This window comes from Brachyhypopomus gauderio, chromosome 12 (assembly GCF_052324685.1).
Source record: "Brachyhypopomus gauderio isolate BG-103 chromosome 12, BGAUD_0.2, whole genome shotgun sequence".
Taxonomy (NCBI): domain Eukaryota; kingdom Metazoa; phylum Chordata; class Actinopteri; order Gymnotiformes; family Hypopomidae; genus Brachyhypopomus; species Brachyhypopomus gauderio.
The window spans coordinates 18,009,034-18,028,097 of record NC_135222.1 but is presented as its reverse complement, the minus strand read 5'-3'; the positions used below and the strand labels follow the sequence as shown (position 1 = coordinate 18,028,097).

General features: G+C 44.0%; 1 protein-coding gene across 2 annotated transcripts; it reads right to left on the bottom strand.

Annotated features, from left to right (window-relative positions):
- Positions 1-1,705: 1,705 nt before the first annotated feature.
- Positions 1,706-19,009, bottom strand: pik3ca (phosphatidylinositol-4,5-bisphosphate 3-kinase, catalytic subunit alpha). Of its 2 annotated transcripts, none has more exons than XM_077023422.1 (21): positions 18,684-19,009; positions 15,646-16,054; positions 14,955-15,164; positions 14,357-14,607; positions 13,802-14,047; positions 13,540-13,625; positions 13,326-13,431; positions 12,289-12,441; positions 11,936-12,070; positions 11,387-11,511; positions 11,159-11,240; positions 10,841-11,005; positions 10,236-10,339; positions 9,278-9,449; positions 7,938-8,044; positions 7,707-7,828; positions 7,535-7,613; positions 7,257-7,427; positions 7,050-7,167; positions 6,818-6,972; positions 1,706-5,006 (listed from the first exon to the last, which is right to left on the bottom strand). In XM_077023422.1, exons 2-21 carry the CDS (start codon positions 15,995-15,997, stop codon positions 4,736-4,738), a joined length of 3,210 nt encoding a protein of 1,069 aa, XP_076879537.1. In that variant the 5' UTR covers positions 15,998-16,054; positions 18,684-19,009; the 3' UTR covers positions 1,706-4,735. The 2 variants fall into 2 exon arrangements, with proteins under 2 accessions (XP_076879537.1, XP_076879538.1); XM_077023423.1 differs by lacking the exon at positions 18,684-19,009 and adding an exon at positions 18,342-18,484.
- Positions 19,010-19,064: the final 55 nt, after the last annotated feature.

The following is a 19,064-nucleotide window of genomic DNA, read 5'->3' as shown; positions in this document are numbered from 1 at the left end:
TGGTATGCAGTAACAGGGTTGCGACTAACGGGGTTGCAAATTTAGTCTAAGTTGTGGTCTACCCCAGCAACAGATGCTAACTGTAAAAATTAGCAATGTCAAGATCAAGGATAAAATATGTTTATATAAGTATATAAAGTAAATTTTGACTCTACTCAATATTAGTCTTACAATATGAGGAACAGAGTTGCATTCACTGACACACAACTTGGACAAACATATCTGGAAAAAAAAACTAGTGCTGTCAATTCCAGGTGCCGCGATTAAAAGTCCTCACCAGGATTTTGCTCAAGCTTGCTAGATTTTCTAATTAGCAATCCAGGTAAAATTAGTGGAATCAACACAATCCAGGAAGCCTGAGCAAAAGCCTGGTGAGGACTTTTAATCGCGACACCTGGAATTGACAGCACTAAAAAAAACCTTTAAAATTGTTAGAGCACTTACCATTTTTCTTGCCATGTGGGCAGGAAATGTCCTTGTGATGCAAATTCCTTTGTGCCAGTAAACAAATATTTTTAACCCTTTCTCTGCCAGATAAAATTCCTTATGGTAACAGGGCTGCGCACATGTTGTGGGACACAACTTAATAGTGTAAAAACTGTGACATGCAATACAATGTAGACCAAAGAAGTTGTTTTCATAAGTAAATGATATGCATTTCAACAATATACAAGAGGAAGTAATTTATTTAGAGCTTATTTTAATTGTTAAATTTGGCAAAGGATTTGGTCACCCAATGTGTGGGACGAGAAAACGGCCATTTTTTGGGGTGGTCCAAAGGTATTCAGTCTTTTGAATAATATCTAAGGAGCTTATTTTTCCACCAAATTTTAGTTTGTCTTATAACAAGTACATTGTTTAAAAAAAAAGTCATTTAGATATTTTGGATATGTACATTTGAAATGTAAGTGGTAGGACAGGAAATGTACCAAAATCCTGGAATGACCCAATTATTAAAATAATAATAATAATAATAATAATGCAACCCAGCAAATAAGCATCTGTAAGAAGTACAAGAGAATTGTTTTTAATGTTTATTTGTACATAGTCACAGAACACTCAAAATATTGAAGACAGACAGGATACAAAGCAACGTCTCAACTGAGGTGCACAATGAACCAGTAAATAAACGAGAATGAAGGTATATAACTGTTAGCAGTTATAGATGGTTACTACAGAGTGCAGTCTTAGGCCAAACAGATTTTTATTTATTTATTTTATTCTACACATAATGGATAAACATATTAGGGCTTTAACTTAATCCTCATGTAGGATGGATGTATGGAACATAATTTGGCCCACTAAGTAGTGTTGATGAAAATAATGAATTATATATGAAAAATATAACTCAACATGAAAATGTAATAGTACTGCCCGATACGGAAATGTAACCAGTCAAAACATTTTAAAATAGCAGACAAAATTCTGACCTTCTTTTCAGTATTTTGAACAATTATTTTCCATCCTTTGCCACTCATCACATAATACGGCAATATTTCAATTTACCTTAAAATTCAAAGAATGGCAACATTTCTTTTATAAATGTCTAAGTGTTTCTCCAGCAGACACTCTTACAACCAAACTATTTAAACATTCACAATCGGTATGAAATTGCCTATGCAAGCAAACCTTCAGTGCTACACCACAATAACAGATTTGTTCTCAACATACACGGTGATGGTTCAGAGCGATAATCAAGGAGCTCTCAAACTGAAATATGAAAAATATTTTTCCTGTTTTTTTTTTTTCTTGTAACTCGTAGAAAAGACGCCAACAGTCCAGCATCTCAATGGTTATCCCGGTTGGTGCGGTTTGTGAAAATGAGGGGAGTAGAAAGCGTTTGCACGTCATTACAGAGACACTGTAAATGGGTTTCTGAATGGGTCCAGCCCAGAGAGGATCTGTAACCAGTACAGACAAAACATAGGAAGTAGTGAACAGGACCAAGCGATGAATGGCTTCTGGAGGGTGAACATAAGGCTATTACAATGACTAACGTCTAATTCATGTTATCTGGTTCAGGCGGTGTAGGAAAACACCTGGAAATGCAGCATGCAAGAGAACAGCACCTTCCTGTGGTACTGAAGGCATTGTACAGAAGGGGGGACATTACAAAGTGCATGAGCCACCTGCATACATCAGTTACTGTCCCACTGTATACCTGTGTGTTTCTTACTGCATATAAGAATGACATTGATGTTTAAAAATCTGACACCTCAAGCTTAGAAGTCTGGAATAGTACAATGTCACACTTCATTATAGTGTCAGTAAATTACACTGGAGAAGAAAAAAAAAAAGTGTTCCTTTTCTTTGCATTAATACATTTTTGCATTATTGTCCAGTAGAATTGTACATGTTCTTTACATAATGTAAAATAGAAAGTATCACTGTGGTCTTTGCATTGTGTAGACTGTGTCCACTGAGACATATAGTGCAAAGGCAGATGGTTTGGCCTCTTAAGAAACTTGAAGGGTAGAAACGTCTTACGTAAACAGCATACTGTTTTGACAGCACAAAGAAATGAGTCCTTCAAACTTTCCAATACAGGTGATTGTATCTTCATTAAATACTAAGATGTCCAGGAATACAGACTAGCCCTGTAATGCTTCAGGTGGATATGCACATGAAAACCTAGACCCAGTGTAGGAGAACTCCCACACGCATGTAAAACTTTGGCTTAGATTAACAGAACAGGAGGGAAAGTGTCAGATAACATAAAAAGACTTTCATAAACTAGTGTATTTTGAATAATCTCAATCTCAAGGAGGTCTTCCCACCAGTAGACACATAGGCTATCCATACAGATAACATGATTGCACCTCATTTGTAATCCTTAGATTTTCACAGCTTAAATGTAATGCAAAAACATAACAGGCTTTCTCCACAACCACAAAAAGAGGTTAGATTACCAAGTCGCAATTAGGTAGTGACGAGTTACTATGATTAAAACGTACAACATAATGCATGATACACAGACATGGGCATACAGAGAACTACTAATATAGAGGCCAATTAATTTGGTTCTGACTGTCAGATCTTAACATCTTTTTGGCTTCCTTTGCTAATTTATTGCTGAAATGATTCAACAGGGGTAGTTATTTGATGCCCAGGTACAAGGGAGGGGCCTGGTTCACCTGTGAGCGATGGCCCCAGACGAGGCCCTGTTCCTGGGCCAGGACTCCCACTCTCTCCCCTTACGTTCCAGCCTCAACGTGCCACTCTTTAGAAGCTGCTTGTAATGAAGTCTGAGAAATCAAATGCATCAAACCTTAGATGGGCTTTCTGAGATTTGGCATGGGGTTTGATAATTGACTTCATCAAACTGAGGACCATCCCCCTCCCCCAATACACATTTATACGCTCCCCAAGAGTAAACTACACACAACCCATCTGACGCATCCCCACGACATTTCGACTGTACTGCGCAAAAACTATAATGGGAGGTCAAACGCACTAAAAGGCATGTAGAGGACATGTAAAACCTAATCAACAACAAACACTAGTGTAAATCAGGTCATATACGGCCACCATCCCAGACTCTCCGTCTCTTCCAGCCCAGTTCCCCCACATCCCTGCCCTGTTGTAGCTTCCCGCAGAACTGTACGGCCATCAACCACCATGACAAAAGTGACGCCAGGACACTGGACACTGTTCGTCAAACTGTATCATTAAACAGTTAATCTGCAGGACATCACCTACATCACGGCCTGATCTACGCACCGCTAGCACGTCTGGTGCACATGCTACGCCAGCCACTCGTCCGGCGCCTGCGGTGGGAGAACTTTCCTGTCAGCTGCGTTCCTCTGCGTGGTGCAGCCTAGGGTCCACTACGTAGCACCGCTCTCCAGCAGAAACACCGTCCTCATGCCAGTAAACCCACTCATCACCCTCTTTACATCATGATGCAGTTCTGAGAGACGTATAGTACTACGCTTCACAATAAAAGCACAAAAAGGTGCAAATTTAACTCATTTCCAAATTATTATTAATGACATACCAAATGTGAACTTACTACTGGATATGCAGGTATGTTCAGACCATCACTAATGCCTAGAATGAATTTGTTAAGGGAGTGGAAGAGGGAGTGGAGAATTACACCCTTTGTAGTAGTGCACCACGTTGCAATATTTGCTAACAGCCGAACGTATGTACAAAGGTCATGGGATATGCCAATCTCACATTTTCTTAAGATTCAACAACAGCCATCTTTCAGGGACTAGTTTCGTGAATGTGAATGTTCACAGACCGAATGCCAAAAATCTTACCCTGTTTAGTTTTGGAGTTCTCAGAGGTTCCATGCATATTTAAAGGATTCTGTACTTCAAGGAAGACATGAGCAACCTGGGGGCTTGGTGAATGAAGAAGGCTTCCCACGGGCACGTTGAGGAAAAAACAAACCCTGCTGTGGTCTCTCCAGGAATAGAGCAGCAAAAACATACCAAAAAAGACATCAGTACAAAACTACAGGAAACAATGGAACAATGTATAATGATTCTGGACAAAATTCCAGGTTAGTATTTTTCTGTTTGGATGCCACAAAAAAGGGAAAGAAGAAAAACAAACAAACAATAAAAGAAACAAAATCTGGATTGTTTAGTGCTTTGAAGGTCAGTTGGGGCATCAGCCCATTTTGTACATGAGGTCAGGCTGCTAGCATAGAAGGACCAGTAATGTCCTGGCCGAGCATCCGCTAGCTGGCTCAAGATCCTTCCTGCAAGTTCAGGCCTTCTTGGGTTCAGTTCTGGGCATGGTGCCGGATGGTGTGGAAGATCCAGTCCATCTTGGTGGTCCACCCACCATGGTGAGCGTCATTCATCTGCTTCATGAAGTAGTCCAAGGCCTCCTGCTCCGTCTTGTCGAGTGCGAGGGTCTTGCGGATGTAGGCGATGTCATCGAAGGACTGGAGCTCGGGCATGCCAGAGCCCAGCATCATGGAGAAGAGGTTGATGAACAGGTTTGCATGCTGTCGGATGGCCAGGTAGGCCTTGTAGCACATCTCCTGGAACCTGTAGAGGGCACCAGTGAGCCACAGTCAAAATCCCATACCGAAATGCGCAAGCTCAGTCAAAATGCTGTTCACTAAAAGGGTATTTTGCTCTCTAAATCATTTACATCTTTTCAAATTTTATTTGCAAAGTTATGCAGTTTTTCACAGAGACAGAGATTCTAGCCCTCCCTGTGCACAAACATGAGATGTGGGCCTCTAAAAGTGCTTTCCTCTGTAGACCAGGCCTATTTTAGCCAGTTTTTCTGCAGCAATTAGAGATTTTTTTAAGAAAGCGGAAGCCTAGCGGAAAAGAAGGAACTGTTGCTGGCAGCTATTGCAAACACATAAAAGAGTCGTTTGTTACTGAACTCGGCCTCTGACCACTATAGACCACAGTTGCCAGCCGACTCCTGAAACACCGAAGTCTGAAACATTACAGAGAGAAATGTTTTTCTTCTGCACAAAGCCTTGGGCAGTGGTGCTTTAAAGCTTTGGGAAGCCTTAAAAATATGTTTTACTATTCTGTATAAACGTGACCTAAAACAAATGAACGAAATTTAAATAATCCACGGTGACACATCTGTGAATGGCAGAAGTATGGGAACCTTTACAGCATCTGGTGGGACCCGCCTGCACAAATAACTGCAACTAGATCTACATTACTAGATCTACATTACTAGATCTACATTACTAGATCTACATTAACTCTGGTCTTCTTCAACTATACTTTGGAAACACAACCTGTTTTATAGGGGAAGCTGTCTGACCCACATTCTTTGAGTCAGTTCATGTACAAATGTCCTGACATTTTCCATTAGAATCGACTGGTATCATTGAGTACTCGTTGTTCCATCAGTGATTGCAAAGCTGTTCTGGCCTACATGCAGCACAACAGGCCCAAACCATGTTTCACAGAGGGGACAAGATTTTGCTGGAATGCAGTGTCTTCCTGTCTCCAATCATAACGCTTCTCACTTAAACCAAAAGTTCTATTTTGGTCTCATCCGTCCACAAAACATTTTCCCAACAGTGATCTGGCTTGACTGTGTGATCTCCAGCAGTGCAGATGGACAGCAGGGTTCTTCTCGGAGAGCAGTGAACCATCGCCACTCAGCGCACTCATGAATATGACCATTAGCCAATGAGAGAAAGGACGCTCAGAACCCTGGGTTCTTCTGAGACCTCACAGACTATTACACACGTTGCTCTCGGGGAGATCTATGGCCATCTCCTGGGGAGGGTAACGATGGTCTTCCAATATCCCTCAAGCGTACACAGTTTGTCTGACTGGATTGGGGGGATTGAGTTTAAACTGTTTAGAGGTGGTTGTGTAACCTTTCCAAGCCTGATAAGCATTCACTTTTTTGACATCTCTGATCTTCACAACATGTTTGTGGAAGTGCATCATGGCACAGACTCTGAAAGATTCCTGTCCTTTAAATAAAACAGGACAACCTGATGGTCATCTCGCCACATACATGTATCTAATCTGTCTCTAATACATGTCTCTAATTTCACATTCAAATCAGGCACTAATCCTACAGGTTCACATTCTTTTGTCACTCAGACATGCAATATTGAATAACTGTCAATAACAAATGACAAATAATAATAAATAATAAACAAATAAATGTTCATTTCTTGTCTCATTTATTCAATTGCATTTTCTTTAGTTACTTTTAGAACCTGGGTCAAAACATGTCTTGGGTCATATTTTTGCAGATATGAAACATCCACACCCTTTCAAGCACCACTGTGCATACTCAGCCCAACATCCACTACCACACACCACCTACACATGTCCACTGCATGGACACCTCACACACGTACCTCTCAAACTCCCTCGTTTTAGTGCACTCTTGGGTTCCTCCTTTGCTTATCACGATTAAGAAGTCCTGGGTCAAGACGAACGGCACCCGCTCCCGTTTGTAGCCAAACTTCTTCTTCTTATGATCCAAAAAGTGACCGAAGTCTATGTGGAACAGCTGCACAGCGCACAAGCCGTTAATACTCCTGGACGACTACACGCGTGGTGAAGAACACAGCCTACACAAGCACATACCTGTCCATCATCCTTCACCATGATGTTGCTGTTATGTCGATCTCCGATGCCCAGAATGAAGGTGGCCACGCAGTACCCAGCGCAGGAACGTGTGAACAGGTCGATGGCCATATCATACCTACCATGATCAAAAAAGGTGCACGGTTTACCTCTCTGCTTCAGACGGCGAGCGTTACCTGCCGGCTCGTCCTGGCGGAGGACACTCACGTCTCTCCTTTGTTCTTGTCCTTCAGCCACTGGTGTAGTGTGGAGCTGTTGAACTGCAGCGCTCCTTTGAGTCCTCCTTTACACTGGATCTGCATGATGGTGTGGGAGCTACGCACCACCTCGATCAACCCCACACAGTCTCCAATGGACAGGCATCCGTAGGGCAGCATTCTGCAAGCGGAGGGAAGATCACAACAATGAGATCTCCTTCACCGCAGTCTGGAGACGAACAACGCACTGGCTCCGAGATTAAAATACCTGAGGACCAAGTTAAATACCTGAGGTCCAAACCCTGGTTCTGCCAAATGTTCTCCATTATCTTAATGATTTGAAGAGTCAGCATATCTTGCCTCAAGTCTAGAAAGAAGTTGGATGGGAAATTAAAGCACACACTGAATATTTTCACAAGTGAAACATGTGCAGAAGAAATGTCTCTAGTATAAAACTGACCGTCGCCGTTTTTGAAGATGATCTCGTTGTTCTGGAAGAGGAGCTCGGACATGATGTCAGGGTTCTCCCAGTTGAGCCACAGGGGCCTTTTGGCTGATGACATGATTCTACATTCTTCAAGCCTAACAGAATTAACCACAAATCCATTGGCTCTCTCATTTGCTGCCAAATTCGCATTTCATGCTATGTGCAATTCTTCACCCTGAAACAACCAGTGCTCAAGTGCCTCACCGCAGGTTGCCCAGCTGATGGGCAGGGTTTAGAGGAGACGTGAAGTTCTGGAGAGCATCCATGTAGTCCGGCCTCCTCATCTGCTCCACCAGAAACTTCATCTGGACCTGAAGAAGCACCACAGGAAGCAGAGTTGGACACAAACCTCTCCAGATTTGGACACAAACCCCTCCAGGGGCGGACACAAACCCCTCCAGGGGCGGACACAAACCCCTCCAGGGGCGGACACAAACCCCTCCAGCCCACTCTCAGGCCTCTTAAGTCTGGTTGGTTAAGTCTGATGTTTGCTGGTGTATACAACAGAAGTAGCATTATAAATATCTATTTTGCTTTTAAACATATGACCTGTTTCTAGCATGAATAGATTAACTGTTGTTCAATACTGTGGACAAATTTCATAGACAAATTAAGATAATCATGATGGGACATCCAACATGTTACTCTCCCACAATCCAACATTAATCACAGTGATAAACTTTAAAGAGGCTATAAGAATAGTTTATGGCACATTAAGGGTGTGTACTTTGGTTTCATTAAGAGCAACCCAGGAACTGCTCAGCAGTGTAGTTTGATAGAGCAAGTGAAAATGCTCCCTTTGAAAGCCTGAGACAGAACACTGCCAGAGTGGCAACGTGCAGAACGCAACGGTGGAGCAGTGAGACACTCCTTAAAACACCTCCTTAACACCAAGTGGAAAATCCACTGAAAAAAGCACACAAATTCTCAAGAATTCAAAATTCACTTGTGCCGTTTTGCCTCATAAATGGAGTTTTACCTAGGAAACAAATACTACCCCATATGTAAAAGCCTCAAATACATTTAGTGTAGTGAAAAGCATTACTCTGGTTTGGCTAGAATTCAACAATGCATCATGCTCTGGTTTAGAATGGACCAAGAGAAGCTGACTACAAACATTAAAGAACACTGTGATTTAAGGCCCGTACAGCGGCCTGGGCACTTAGCCAAATCATTAAGCACTGGCCAAAGTGATGAGTTCTGATACTGGCCACAGTGATCCATTCTCTGTCCATTCAGTCCTTTTTTTATTATCAGGGGATGATAAGAGGGGCAATAGTCAGAGAATGCAAATTTAAGAAAATGTGCACAAAATTAATTTGGAATGTACATGAAATCCTCAATATAAATGCATAAGAAAAACAAAATAAAAGATGTTTTTTCAGTAAATCACATCATTATATAAAGCATCGATTTGACGGAACCTAGCTGCCAGTGGTCAGACTGGTCAGCACTTTTCAACACATCTCTCTGCTTAAACAATGAAGTGGATGGACACCAGGCTGCAGATGAAGAGGAACGGTGGGGGAGCAGGTGTGCACTACCTTCTGGGTCTCATCCTTCTTCTCCTGTTTGAGGATGTCGGTGAGGTTGATGAGCTTCTCCATGGCCTCCACCTGTCTGCTGAGGTGCTTCAGGTACATGCCACAGGCACGGCAGTACGACTCCAGCAGCAGGCCAAAGCGCTGACTCACGGTCTTGTTGTGCATCTCTGACCTGTTTTGGGCATCCGCACTGCGGTTACTGCCTAGAGCTCGTGGCATTAATGGGGAGTAACACAGAAGACCTGGCAACTTCTACTCATATCCGAATGTCAAGTGGCATTTAAAGATATTCATGAGGTTCCAACATCAGGGTGACCTCAGATAACCTATGCTTAAACCATAAACAATCATTCTACTAGTCTTGGACAAATAAGCTATTTGTAACATGGGTGTGTGTGTATCTGCTCTAATGTGGCATTGAAGTCTACAGAAATATGCAGCAGAATGAGAGAAGAAGTGATTTCATAAGACAGAGGTATTAGTCTTGGATTTTGTAATCACAGATTGGTAACTGAACAGTTGATGTCATGAACTGGCACTTCTAAACCACACACTGCTGCTGCATTTTCACATCTTAAGTGATTTATCGGTATTCATATCTCCCCCCGGGTACAGGAGGAGTGGCAACCCTGTAGTACCTGCACATGCAGAGATAAGATCTGCAACATCAAACATCACTACAACATCAATTAACCAACAGTGACCACAAAATCCAAGACATCATCTATCTGAAGGAAATGTGGTAGAAAAAAAAGCAGACAGAAATGTAAAAGACCGCAATATTCAAACAAATATTTATAGGCTATGTAAATATTTCCTGGATCTCAACATTCTACAGTCTCAGCTGCATTAAAGTTCCTGGCTGGTGGACATTTATGTGCACCTCTGCTCTCTATGGTGCCTCACAACGTGAGGCTACACAAACTCGTGCTGGGGAGGACCAACCACTCTCACTCACTTCAAATGCCAGAAAAAGAAATGTCCGATTCTCTGGTTGGTCAGGGCTCTTTTAAGCAGAAATCGTACCAATGGGTTATCGAGATACTGCTCATACTTCAAAACCTGTCGAAGACACAAAAAATAAGAAACCATGCACTCTTTAGTGAATGCTGTACAACGTTGTTCTTAATTCAGTAACCAAACATGCGTTTCAAACCAGTCCTTGGGACACCCCAGCTAGTCTCAGGACAGTCATGGCCTGGCGGTTAGGGAACTGGTCTTGTGACCGGAGGGTTCGTGGGTTCGATTCCCAGACCTGAGGCCATGACTGAGGTGCCCCTGAGCAAGGCACCTAACCTTCAATTGCTCACTTGTATAAAAATGAGATAAAAATGTAAGTAGCTCTGGATAAGGGCGTCTGCCAAATGCCATAAAATGTAAATGTAGTCTACATCACTGACCCAGAGCCCAACACAGCTCGGTCAGGTTATCAATCATTCTCCAGCCTTTGGTTAACTGGTTCAAGTTTAGCAGGAGCTTGGATAGACCCAAAATCTGGTCTGGCATTGAGTCCATAAGGAATGGACTCAGGACATCTTAATAAAAGTGAAAGCACAGTCTTACCTGGACCAACTGAATGAGGTATTGGGAAAGTTTATCGTCGGTCAGATACTTCTCAAGGCACCGTACTGCGAAGTCTCGAATCATTGGATCTGGATAGTTACAGTCAAGAAGCTCCATAGCTTGCTCTGGTTTGATTGCAGGCCAGTCTTTAAGCAGGCAATACATCTGTTTGGGAGACAGAAGCAGGATAATGGACTTTGCAGGTGAATGTGTGACAATGTAAGACAATGTGCTATGCGGTTAACATAATACTTCTAAAATTCCTAACATTATAAATAGTGTTCTTAAGCAGAAACAGGGTTGGCACTATATCTTAACCTGTGCAACTTCATCTCTGGAGTTCCATTTCACCGCAAGCAGAATCTTAGGCAGGATCTCGGGTATGTTTACGCAGTACTGCCTGAAAGACAGAATTGAAAGAGTCTGGTGTGATGTAGGCTGGTTTGGGACGGAACAGGGAGGGGCCAGGGACGGAACAGGGAGAGGAACGAAACAGAGAGGGGCCAGGGACGGAACAGAGAGGGGCCAGGGACGGTGACAGACTACCTGTGCCGCCACAGGAAGTCCTTCTCTTGCTCAGTGATCTCAGAGAGCGGGTCTCTGTTCGCCAGCTGCCGCAGCTGCTCAATGTCAGCCTCCGTTATGATGTGATCTCGTGCCAGTCTGCTACTCTGTGGTCAAAGAAGCAGAAGTGTCTATTTGACCACTCATACAGTTTTCCATGGAGGTCAACGTTATTAACACTTAAACCCTTTATTCTTTTGCCCTCAAAAGGCCTTTAAATGAAAATACGAAGAAGTGAGACAAAAAGCCTCAATGAAACAATGATAACCACCGAGACAAAAAGCCTCAATGAGACAATGATAACCAGTGAGACAAAAAGCCTCAATGAGACACTGACAATCAGTGAGACGTTGCTAAGGGACCTCAAAATGGCCTTTCAGTTACACTTTCCATAACATGACGAAAGTTCATACAAAACACATGAACACACTTTACGGACATAAAGGCTGCTAGGGTGAGCAGGACTATAGACAGCAATGGAGAAACGTGTTGCTATAATTAATTAAGCAGGACGCGTGTCTAGAAACTCACCGGACCAGACTGGCAATAACTGTATCCCATCTCTCTGGAGATCATCCAGTTAGCGTGATCCTCTACCGTCGCCATGTCGGGGAACTTTACAGGACAGCTGAAGTAGTCAAATTCCAGCTCAAGACAGGGGGTTTCCTAAACACCACAGATTAAATAAATACATCACCACTATTACATGTGAAACAGTAGAAAACTAAACCAACTGAAAGATTCAGTTTTTTTTTTTTTAAACAAAAGTCTTTAAGCCAAATAAGCATACCTAACAGATTAAAATGATAAGTAATTGAATAACGATCACGCGTGTTGAAGCATAACAGGCAAAAACAGCTATCTGTATGTCTATGCTGCAGTACCTTGTTAGGGTTGGAGCCTGTGACCCCGATGGGGTTCAGAAGGTCCTCCAGTCCATGTGGAACTGGCCACAGATTCAATGCCATCTTCCCAGAGACCAGCGTGTGTGTGTAGTCAAACAGGTTCACATTTCCCCAAGCCAGCGGACAGTGCTCCTGAGGGAGATCGCAAACACCACCCGCCGCACAGATCATTTCACCGCTACCAGCTCAAAGTAAGAGTAAAGTTGTTGAGCAAAGGGATCAATAGTTAATTAGCTGGATGTCCTGATGACCTTTCACTGCCAGACTTACACGGGAGGTTCAGTTACCCCCCCCCCGAGCGCATTACTACAGCACAGATAACAGCAGCTGCCCTAGCTGGTGCAGATCCACTGCTCTGACGTTGGACAGTGCGTGTGACGCTCACGTTAATGTGTATGAGTGAGTATCTCTTTACCTCTTTAGCTTTTTTCCTGCCTTTCACGTGTTTTCTCACGTTAGTGTGCATGAGTATCTCCTTAGCTCTTTATCTCTTTACCTCCTTTCCTGCCTTTCACACGTTTTCTCACATTAGTGTGTATGAGTATCTCTTTAGCTGCCTTTCAGATGTTTTCTCACGTTAGTGTGTACGAGTATCTCTTTAGCTCCTTTCCTGCCTTTCACACGTTTTCTCACATTAGTGTGTATGAGTGAGTATATCTTTAGCTCTTTAGCTTTTTTCCTGCCTTTCACATGTTTTCTCACATTAGTGTGTATGAGTATCTCCTTAGCTCTTTACCTCCTTTCCTGCCTTTCACACATTTTCTCACGTTAATGTGTATGAGTGAGTATCTCTTTACCTCTTTAGCTGCCTTTCACATGTTTTCTCACATTAGTGTGTATGAGTATCTCCTTAGCTCTTTACCTCTTTAACTCCTTTCCTGCATTTCACACGTTTTCTCACGTTAGTGTGTATGAGTGAGTATCTCCTTAGCTTTTTACCTCTTTAACTCCTTTCCTGCATTTCACACGTTTTCTCACGTTAGTGTGTATGAGTGAGTATCTCTTTAGCTCTTCACCTCTTTAGCTCCTTTCCTGCCTTTCACAGAGCAGATGGACAAGCAAAGGCGGGCGGCCCGTGGGACATCGGGGATGTACATGTCATAGGTGAGCCATTCATTCCACCTGAGAGAGAGAGAGAGACACGGAGAGAGACAGACAGATATTAGCGCTCACTGTCCACTGCAATAAAGCACACCTCCCTCCCTCCAGTGGGAAGCGCCATGTTAATACCTGGGGTTTGAACAAGGCACACGCTGTGTGTTCACGTTGTCACACAACTGCTCTCCTCCATGGTAGATCCCCGTGCGTACATAAATCTGCAACACAGCACAGAGACCATGAGCTACAGAGAGGAAAGAACATGGTAATCCATGTAAAGAACAATAAAGTAATCCATAAGACTCCCTTCACCTTATAAATTTCACAGATATCCACATGACTTCACCTTATCACCTTATCAATAGCGTGAATATTCACATGACTTGACAATCACCTTGTCGATATCGCGGATGTTCACGTTGACGTATGTGGCACAGAGGACGCGTATCCTCAGAGTGCTGTTGATGGTCCAGAGGGACTTGCTGGAGGCTTCTCCGTTCATGTACGGCGTGGCGGTGGAGATGCGTCGGGAGTAGGAGGGCATGGTGAAGCAGTCGGCGGGGAGCTGGGAGTACAGGCTGTCCTTCGACATCAGCATGAGGTTGGGCATGCGGCCCAACATAATGCAACTCCTCACATACTGAGGGCGGAGACAGAGAGAGGGCAGAGAGAGGAGACCCGGGTCTGTTAAAAGGCATAAACCTACAGAACCATGACGGAGGCGTAGTTTGGTGAGCGAAATACAAACATTACTTTAGACGGTGTGGTGCGGTGATACTGATGACTGGCTATAGACAGGTGCCCTGCTCATTTGCATATCACCTCCATGTCAAATTTAGGACAACGAACACACCCTCACACGCCTTGTAATGGTCGATGACGTAATTCTGCAGCAGGTACTCCCACTATCTCGCCCCCCCCCCCCCCCCCCCCCAACACACACACACACCTTGTACTGGCTGATGGGGTACTTCTCCAGCAGGTACTCGTCACAGCCGCACACCTTCAGGATGTACTTGCCCTGGTACTCCTGCACACACATCTTCAGCTGTTCGGCCGAGAGCAGCATGCTTCGCGTCTTCTTCCTGATGGCTTCAGCGATCACCTGCTCAGGTACGCAATCGTGGTTGATCTTCAGTGTGTACTTCTGCTTGTCATTGTTGGGCGAGACGATGACCCAGATGACCACGATGATCTGACCTGGACCCAGGAGAAGGAACGGCTGAAGGCAGAGGAAGCCCGTAGCGTAGCTCACACAATGAGGACATTTCAGCGGACTGGAGAGAAGAGTCAGGAGACACGGCGGCTGCCGCTCGTGTGAGGCAACTGTATGCACCGAGCTCACTGTGCATGTTTGTTCTTCACTCGATAAAACTGAAAAACAAACCTCTACAACTCCTATAAATAGCCTTTACTACAAAGGAGTACAAGAAAACCAAAAACACACAAGCTCAAATGAACCGCAAACGTTTTTGAACTTAGTAGCTAATGTGAAAACCCGTCTCAGGAGATCCAGGCCGATCACGGAGATCACTGGTCCGTTTTACCTTTATCTAATTTGCCGAAGATGTGCTTAGGAAGCTCGGAGGAGGACTCCACGTTGGGAGGGTAGACGTACAGCGCACGGCTGTGTGAGCCGTTGGTGTCGCGCAACTCTGCTGCGTCTTTGCACACGTTGAGGATGTTTCGTCTGAAGTCCTGCACTTCAGAATCCTTGACTAGGTCAAACTCACACACGGGCATGCCAATCGCAAAACCTGAAACACACACACACACACACACACACACACACACACACACAGACACAAGACCAATGTTGACCAAAGTGTCGGAGGAAAGGTCTAGATGGATGGGACAGTGAGGAAACACCTACCTGGAGCACAGCGGAAACACACAGGAGTACAACAAGATGGAAGGATTACATATAAAAGATGATTCCAATATACATAAACACATAAATGTAAATAAGCTGACATTCAGCACTTTTATCAAGTCAGTCACTGGACCTGGAGCACAGAACTTTAAGAGTGCATCACTTCCTAGCACTATACCAGTACTCTCTGTTTACAGATCTACAATCTGCCTCCCCTACAGAAGTAACTGAACTCACTCTGTGTGGTGAAGAATGTGGAATTCTTAAGTTTGACGCCAGTGTGTTACAAAAGGAATACACGTGCCTAACTCTACATGTCTAACCCAGTTAAAAACAAAACAACTGCACATTATTGGACTTCATACCGATTTCCCGGTTGAGAATCTTCTCTTCCCTGTTGCCCACAGGTTCGATTACTTTTAAGAAAGGCTGGAAGAGGCGCAGGTCACAGAGTCTCCTGGTCTCATCGTAGAACTCTTCCCGCTCGGCTTCCTGGGTTACGCTGACAAAGATGTAGGAGGTTTCCTCCTGCAGCAGGTGGTGTAGTGGACACTTCCTGGCTTCCTTGAAGAGGTCGTGTTTGATGGTAATGAGTGTGGATTCTCTGAGGCACTCCAGGGTCAGGATCATGCCGTTAGGAAGCAAACAGTCCACCAGAATCCTTGGGGGCATCAAGTGGATGCCCCACAGTTCTCCAGAAGAGGGCCTTGGAGGCATTGTCTCTAGACCAACTTATCTTTCAATGTTGAGAAAATAAACCAACCTTTAGGTATCCTAAGTGGGGGGGAAAATATGAAAGTGAGCTTTTAAAGCAAGGCAAATATTTAGAAAGTTCTAGACACAAACATTCAAAACAAATTTACAGAACTGAAACAAAGAACGTAGCAAGCTTTTCTCAGATGCTCTGGATATGCTACAGTGAAGTGTACCATCCAAAGCAAACTACACATCCACATACCTCTCTGTACAAGCTCTGGGTTGTACAGGGTTAGTCTCTAGTTAAGTCTCTGAACAAGCCACACTAACCGCTATGGGTTTGCTTCATGCTCGGTCACAAAGGCAAGACGAAGAATGTCTACTCCCCCATTTTTTTTTTTTTTAAGATCTGCATATCCCATCATGGTTGGGCTAATAACATGCAAACTTATATGCGAGACATAAGTAATCCAGACTTGTACATGAGAGATCGAACTAACAACATCCCCGTCTCAGCCTCTGCAGACATCTCACGGAGAGCAGGCTCAGTGACAAAAACAACGTGTCATCCAAGAGCTTACAGGAAGAAAAGGTTCTACCCGATATCTGAGTCACTCAGCAATGAAAAGAATGAATTCCTCAGTGAGAGGCGACTTATTTCCCTTCCATATGAAGCCAGAAGCGTTTGGCACTTCTCACAGGAGTGAGTCGTTTCCCCCTCTCTGTACTGTCATCAGCCCACCAGCCTGACTGACACAAGTGCGGCTCACGGAGATATTAAGCCACCATGGACAAGTTGAGCCATGACATGAATGACGGAATGCAGCAGATCACTCTCCATCGTTCGTCATTTCAAACTCAGACTTTGTCTCTTGTGAACCAGATAATCTCATAGCACACTCTACTTGAACTTGAATATGATTATATGTAAACTAAGATCTGCCATCCAGATACCAAACAAGTGGGAGCCATGGAAACAGTGTGTAAAAACAAACTGTGAATTACACAGCTCCTACCTTACAATGACTTTAGCGTAACCTGGAAACCTCTAACCTCATATCTGAAACCATCAGCTCTGCTTCCCTAAAAGCTTGTCTCTAATTTGCCTGTGCACTTATCTTCAACTTCTTCAAAAAGAAACAAAAGACACCTTATTAAAGACAAACAATCATATAGGCAAATCAGTTAGTTATATTCCAAATTGCTAACTATAAAAAAGCTGATTCCACCACTTGTTTGGACAATTCGTTACACTGGACTTTATGTGACTTGTCTAGAGACACTCAATGGTCTCATTGGATAGCGCTGACACTGTAAACAGCTAGGTTGTCTGCTAGGTAATAATAATAATAATAATAGAAAATAAAAAACAACACTACAGTGAGACAGCTCTCCACACGTTTGCCGATCAACATCTTACTCAATTTCAAAAAAGAGATTTATAAATATTAAATACAATTTAGATTCCTGTAGTCTGTCTGCAAAACAACGTCAGTTCAAACTTGAACAATCTGGTCAGGTAGCCAGCAACCAAGAATGTGAGTTATATCCGAAGAATATGAGTGATTATAGCTGGCCAAGCACCACAGTTATGTGGCTATACTGCCAGCCAGTAGACTGTAGGTTATTTAGGTAGGATTGGTTATGTTAGTTAGGGTTAGTTTAGTTAGGTCAGATAGTTATGTTGGTTAAATTAGTTTAGTTAGAGTTAGTTTAGTTAGGTCAGATAGTTATGTTGGTTAGGGTTAGTTTATGTAGGTTAGTTTAGTTAGGTCAGATAGTTAGTTATGTTGGTTAGGTTAGTTTATGTAGGTTAGTTAGGGTTAGTTTAGTTAGGTCAGATAGTTATGTTGGTCAGGTTAGTTTAGTTAGGTCAGATAGTTAGTTATGTTGGTTAGGTTAGTTTATGTAGGTTAGTTAGGGTTAGTTTAGTTAGGTCAGATAGTTATGTTGGTCAGGTTAGTTTAGTTAGGTCAGATAGTTATGTTGGTCAGGTTCGTTTAGTTAGGGTTAGTTTATGTAGGTTGGTTTGATCAGATAGTTAGTTATGTTGGTTAGGTTAGTTTATGTAGGTTAGTTAGGGTTAGTTTAGTTAGGTCAGCTTGTTCATGTTGCCAGCATTATGCTGTCGATAGCTAGCTAGCTAACCGCACCTAAGCGTATGTAGTTAGGTTAAGTAAGCAGCTTTGTGCCATATATTAGAACTGGCTATTGCAGAGTGCGTTCACCTGCAGCAGCCACGGCCCGTGTGAATGACATGACCGGTACTGCGGGCACATGTAAGCCCGTGTGTGATAAATAACGTCCCGCCAACAACCCTCGCTAGTCGGGGCTAGCCGAGCAAAACGGGAGTGTCCGAACACACCTGAAATAACGAGGCCCGACTTCCACTCCTGGCCATTCTGGTGATACGAGAACACTGTAATTACGTTGGTGTGTTTAGCGGGTTGATCACCTTCTTCGTTTCACACCCGTCCGACACACATTTAACGCCGTTTGCCCGGACTACGGCCGCGGGCTCCGCTAGCCACCCGGCTACAGAGCTAACGCTATCTGACTGGGAACTTTGTAAACAATTTAAAGACTGGCAAATGTGAAAGCACCTCCGTTATTCAACGAACACAACGGCCCGTGGTCGCGTAATCGATTAACCGTCGGTTCGATAGACGCGGAGCAGGCGTTAGAAAAGCGAGTCGGACGTACGTACCGCCGCGTGAACGTTTGCGAGTAGTCCGCTGTGGGTGCGCTCTCTCTCGGTCACGGCGCCACGCCAGCGCGCAGGCGGAGTTCGGGCCTACCCGCCCCGGCTCGGCGCGCGCAGTCTCTCCATAGCAACGACGGAGCGGCGATCTCGCAGGGAATCAGGCGGTGGCGCGAGCGGAGGGAGGACGCGGTGTCCGCCGCGCGGGCGCTTCGTTTACACGCGCGAGCGTTACCGTCATCGTCTTGTGCGGAAGCCACTTCGTACGAACGAGCGTGAAGACGGCGAACGGCAGCGTGGCAGCTTGCGCGCCAACCGCAGCCGTCGGTGGAGAAGCGCTGCACCGGGGAGACGTTTGCAGGCGGTTCCCATCGAGACGCGGCGTCG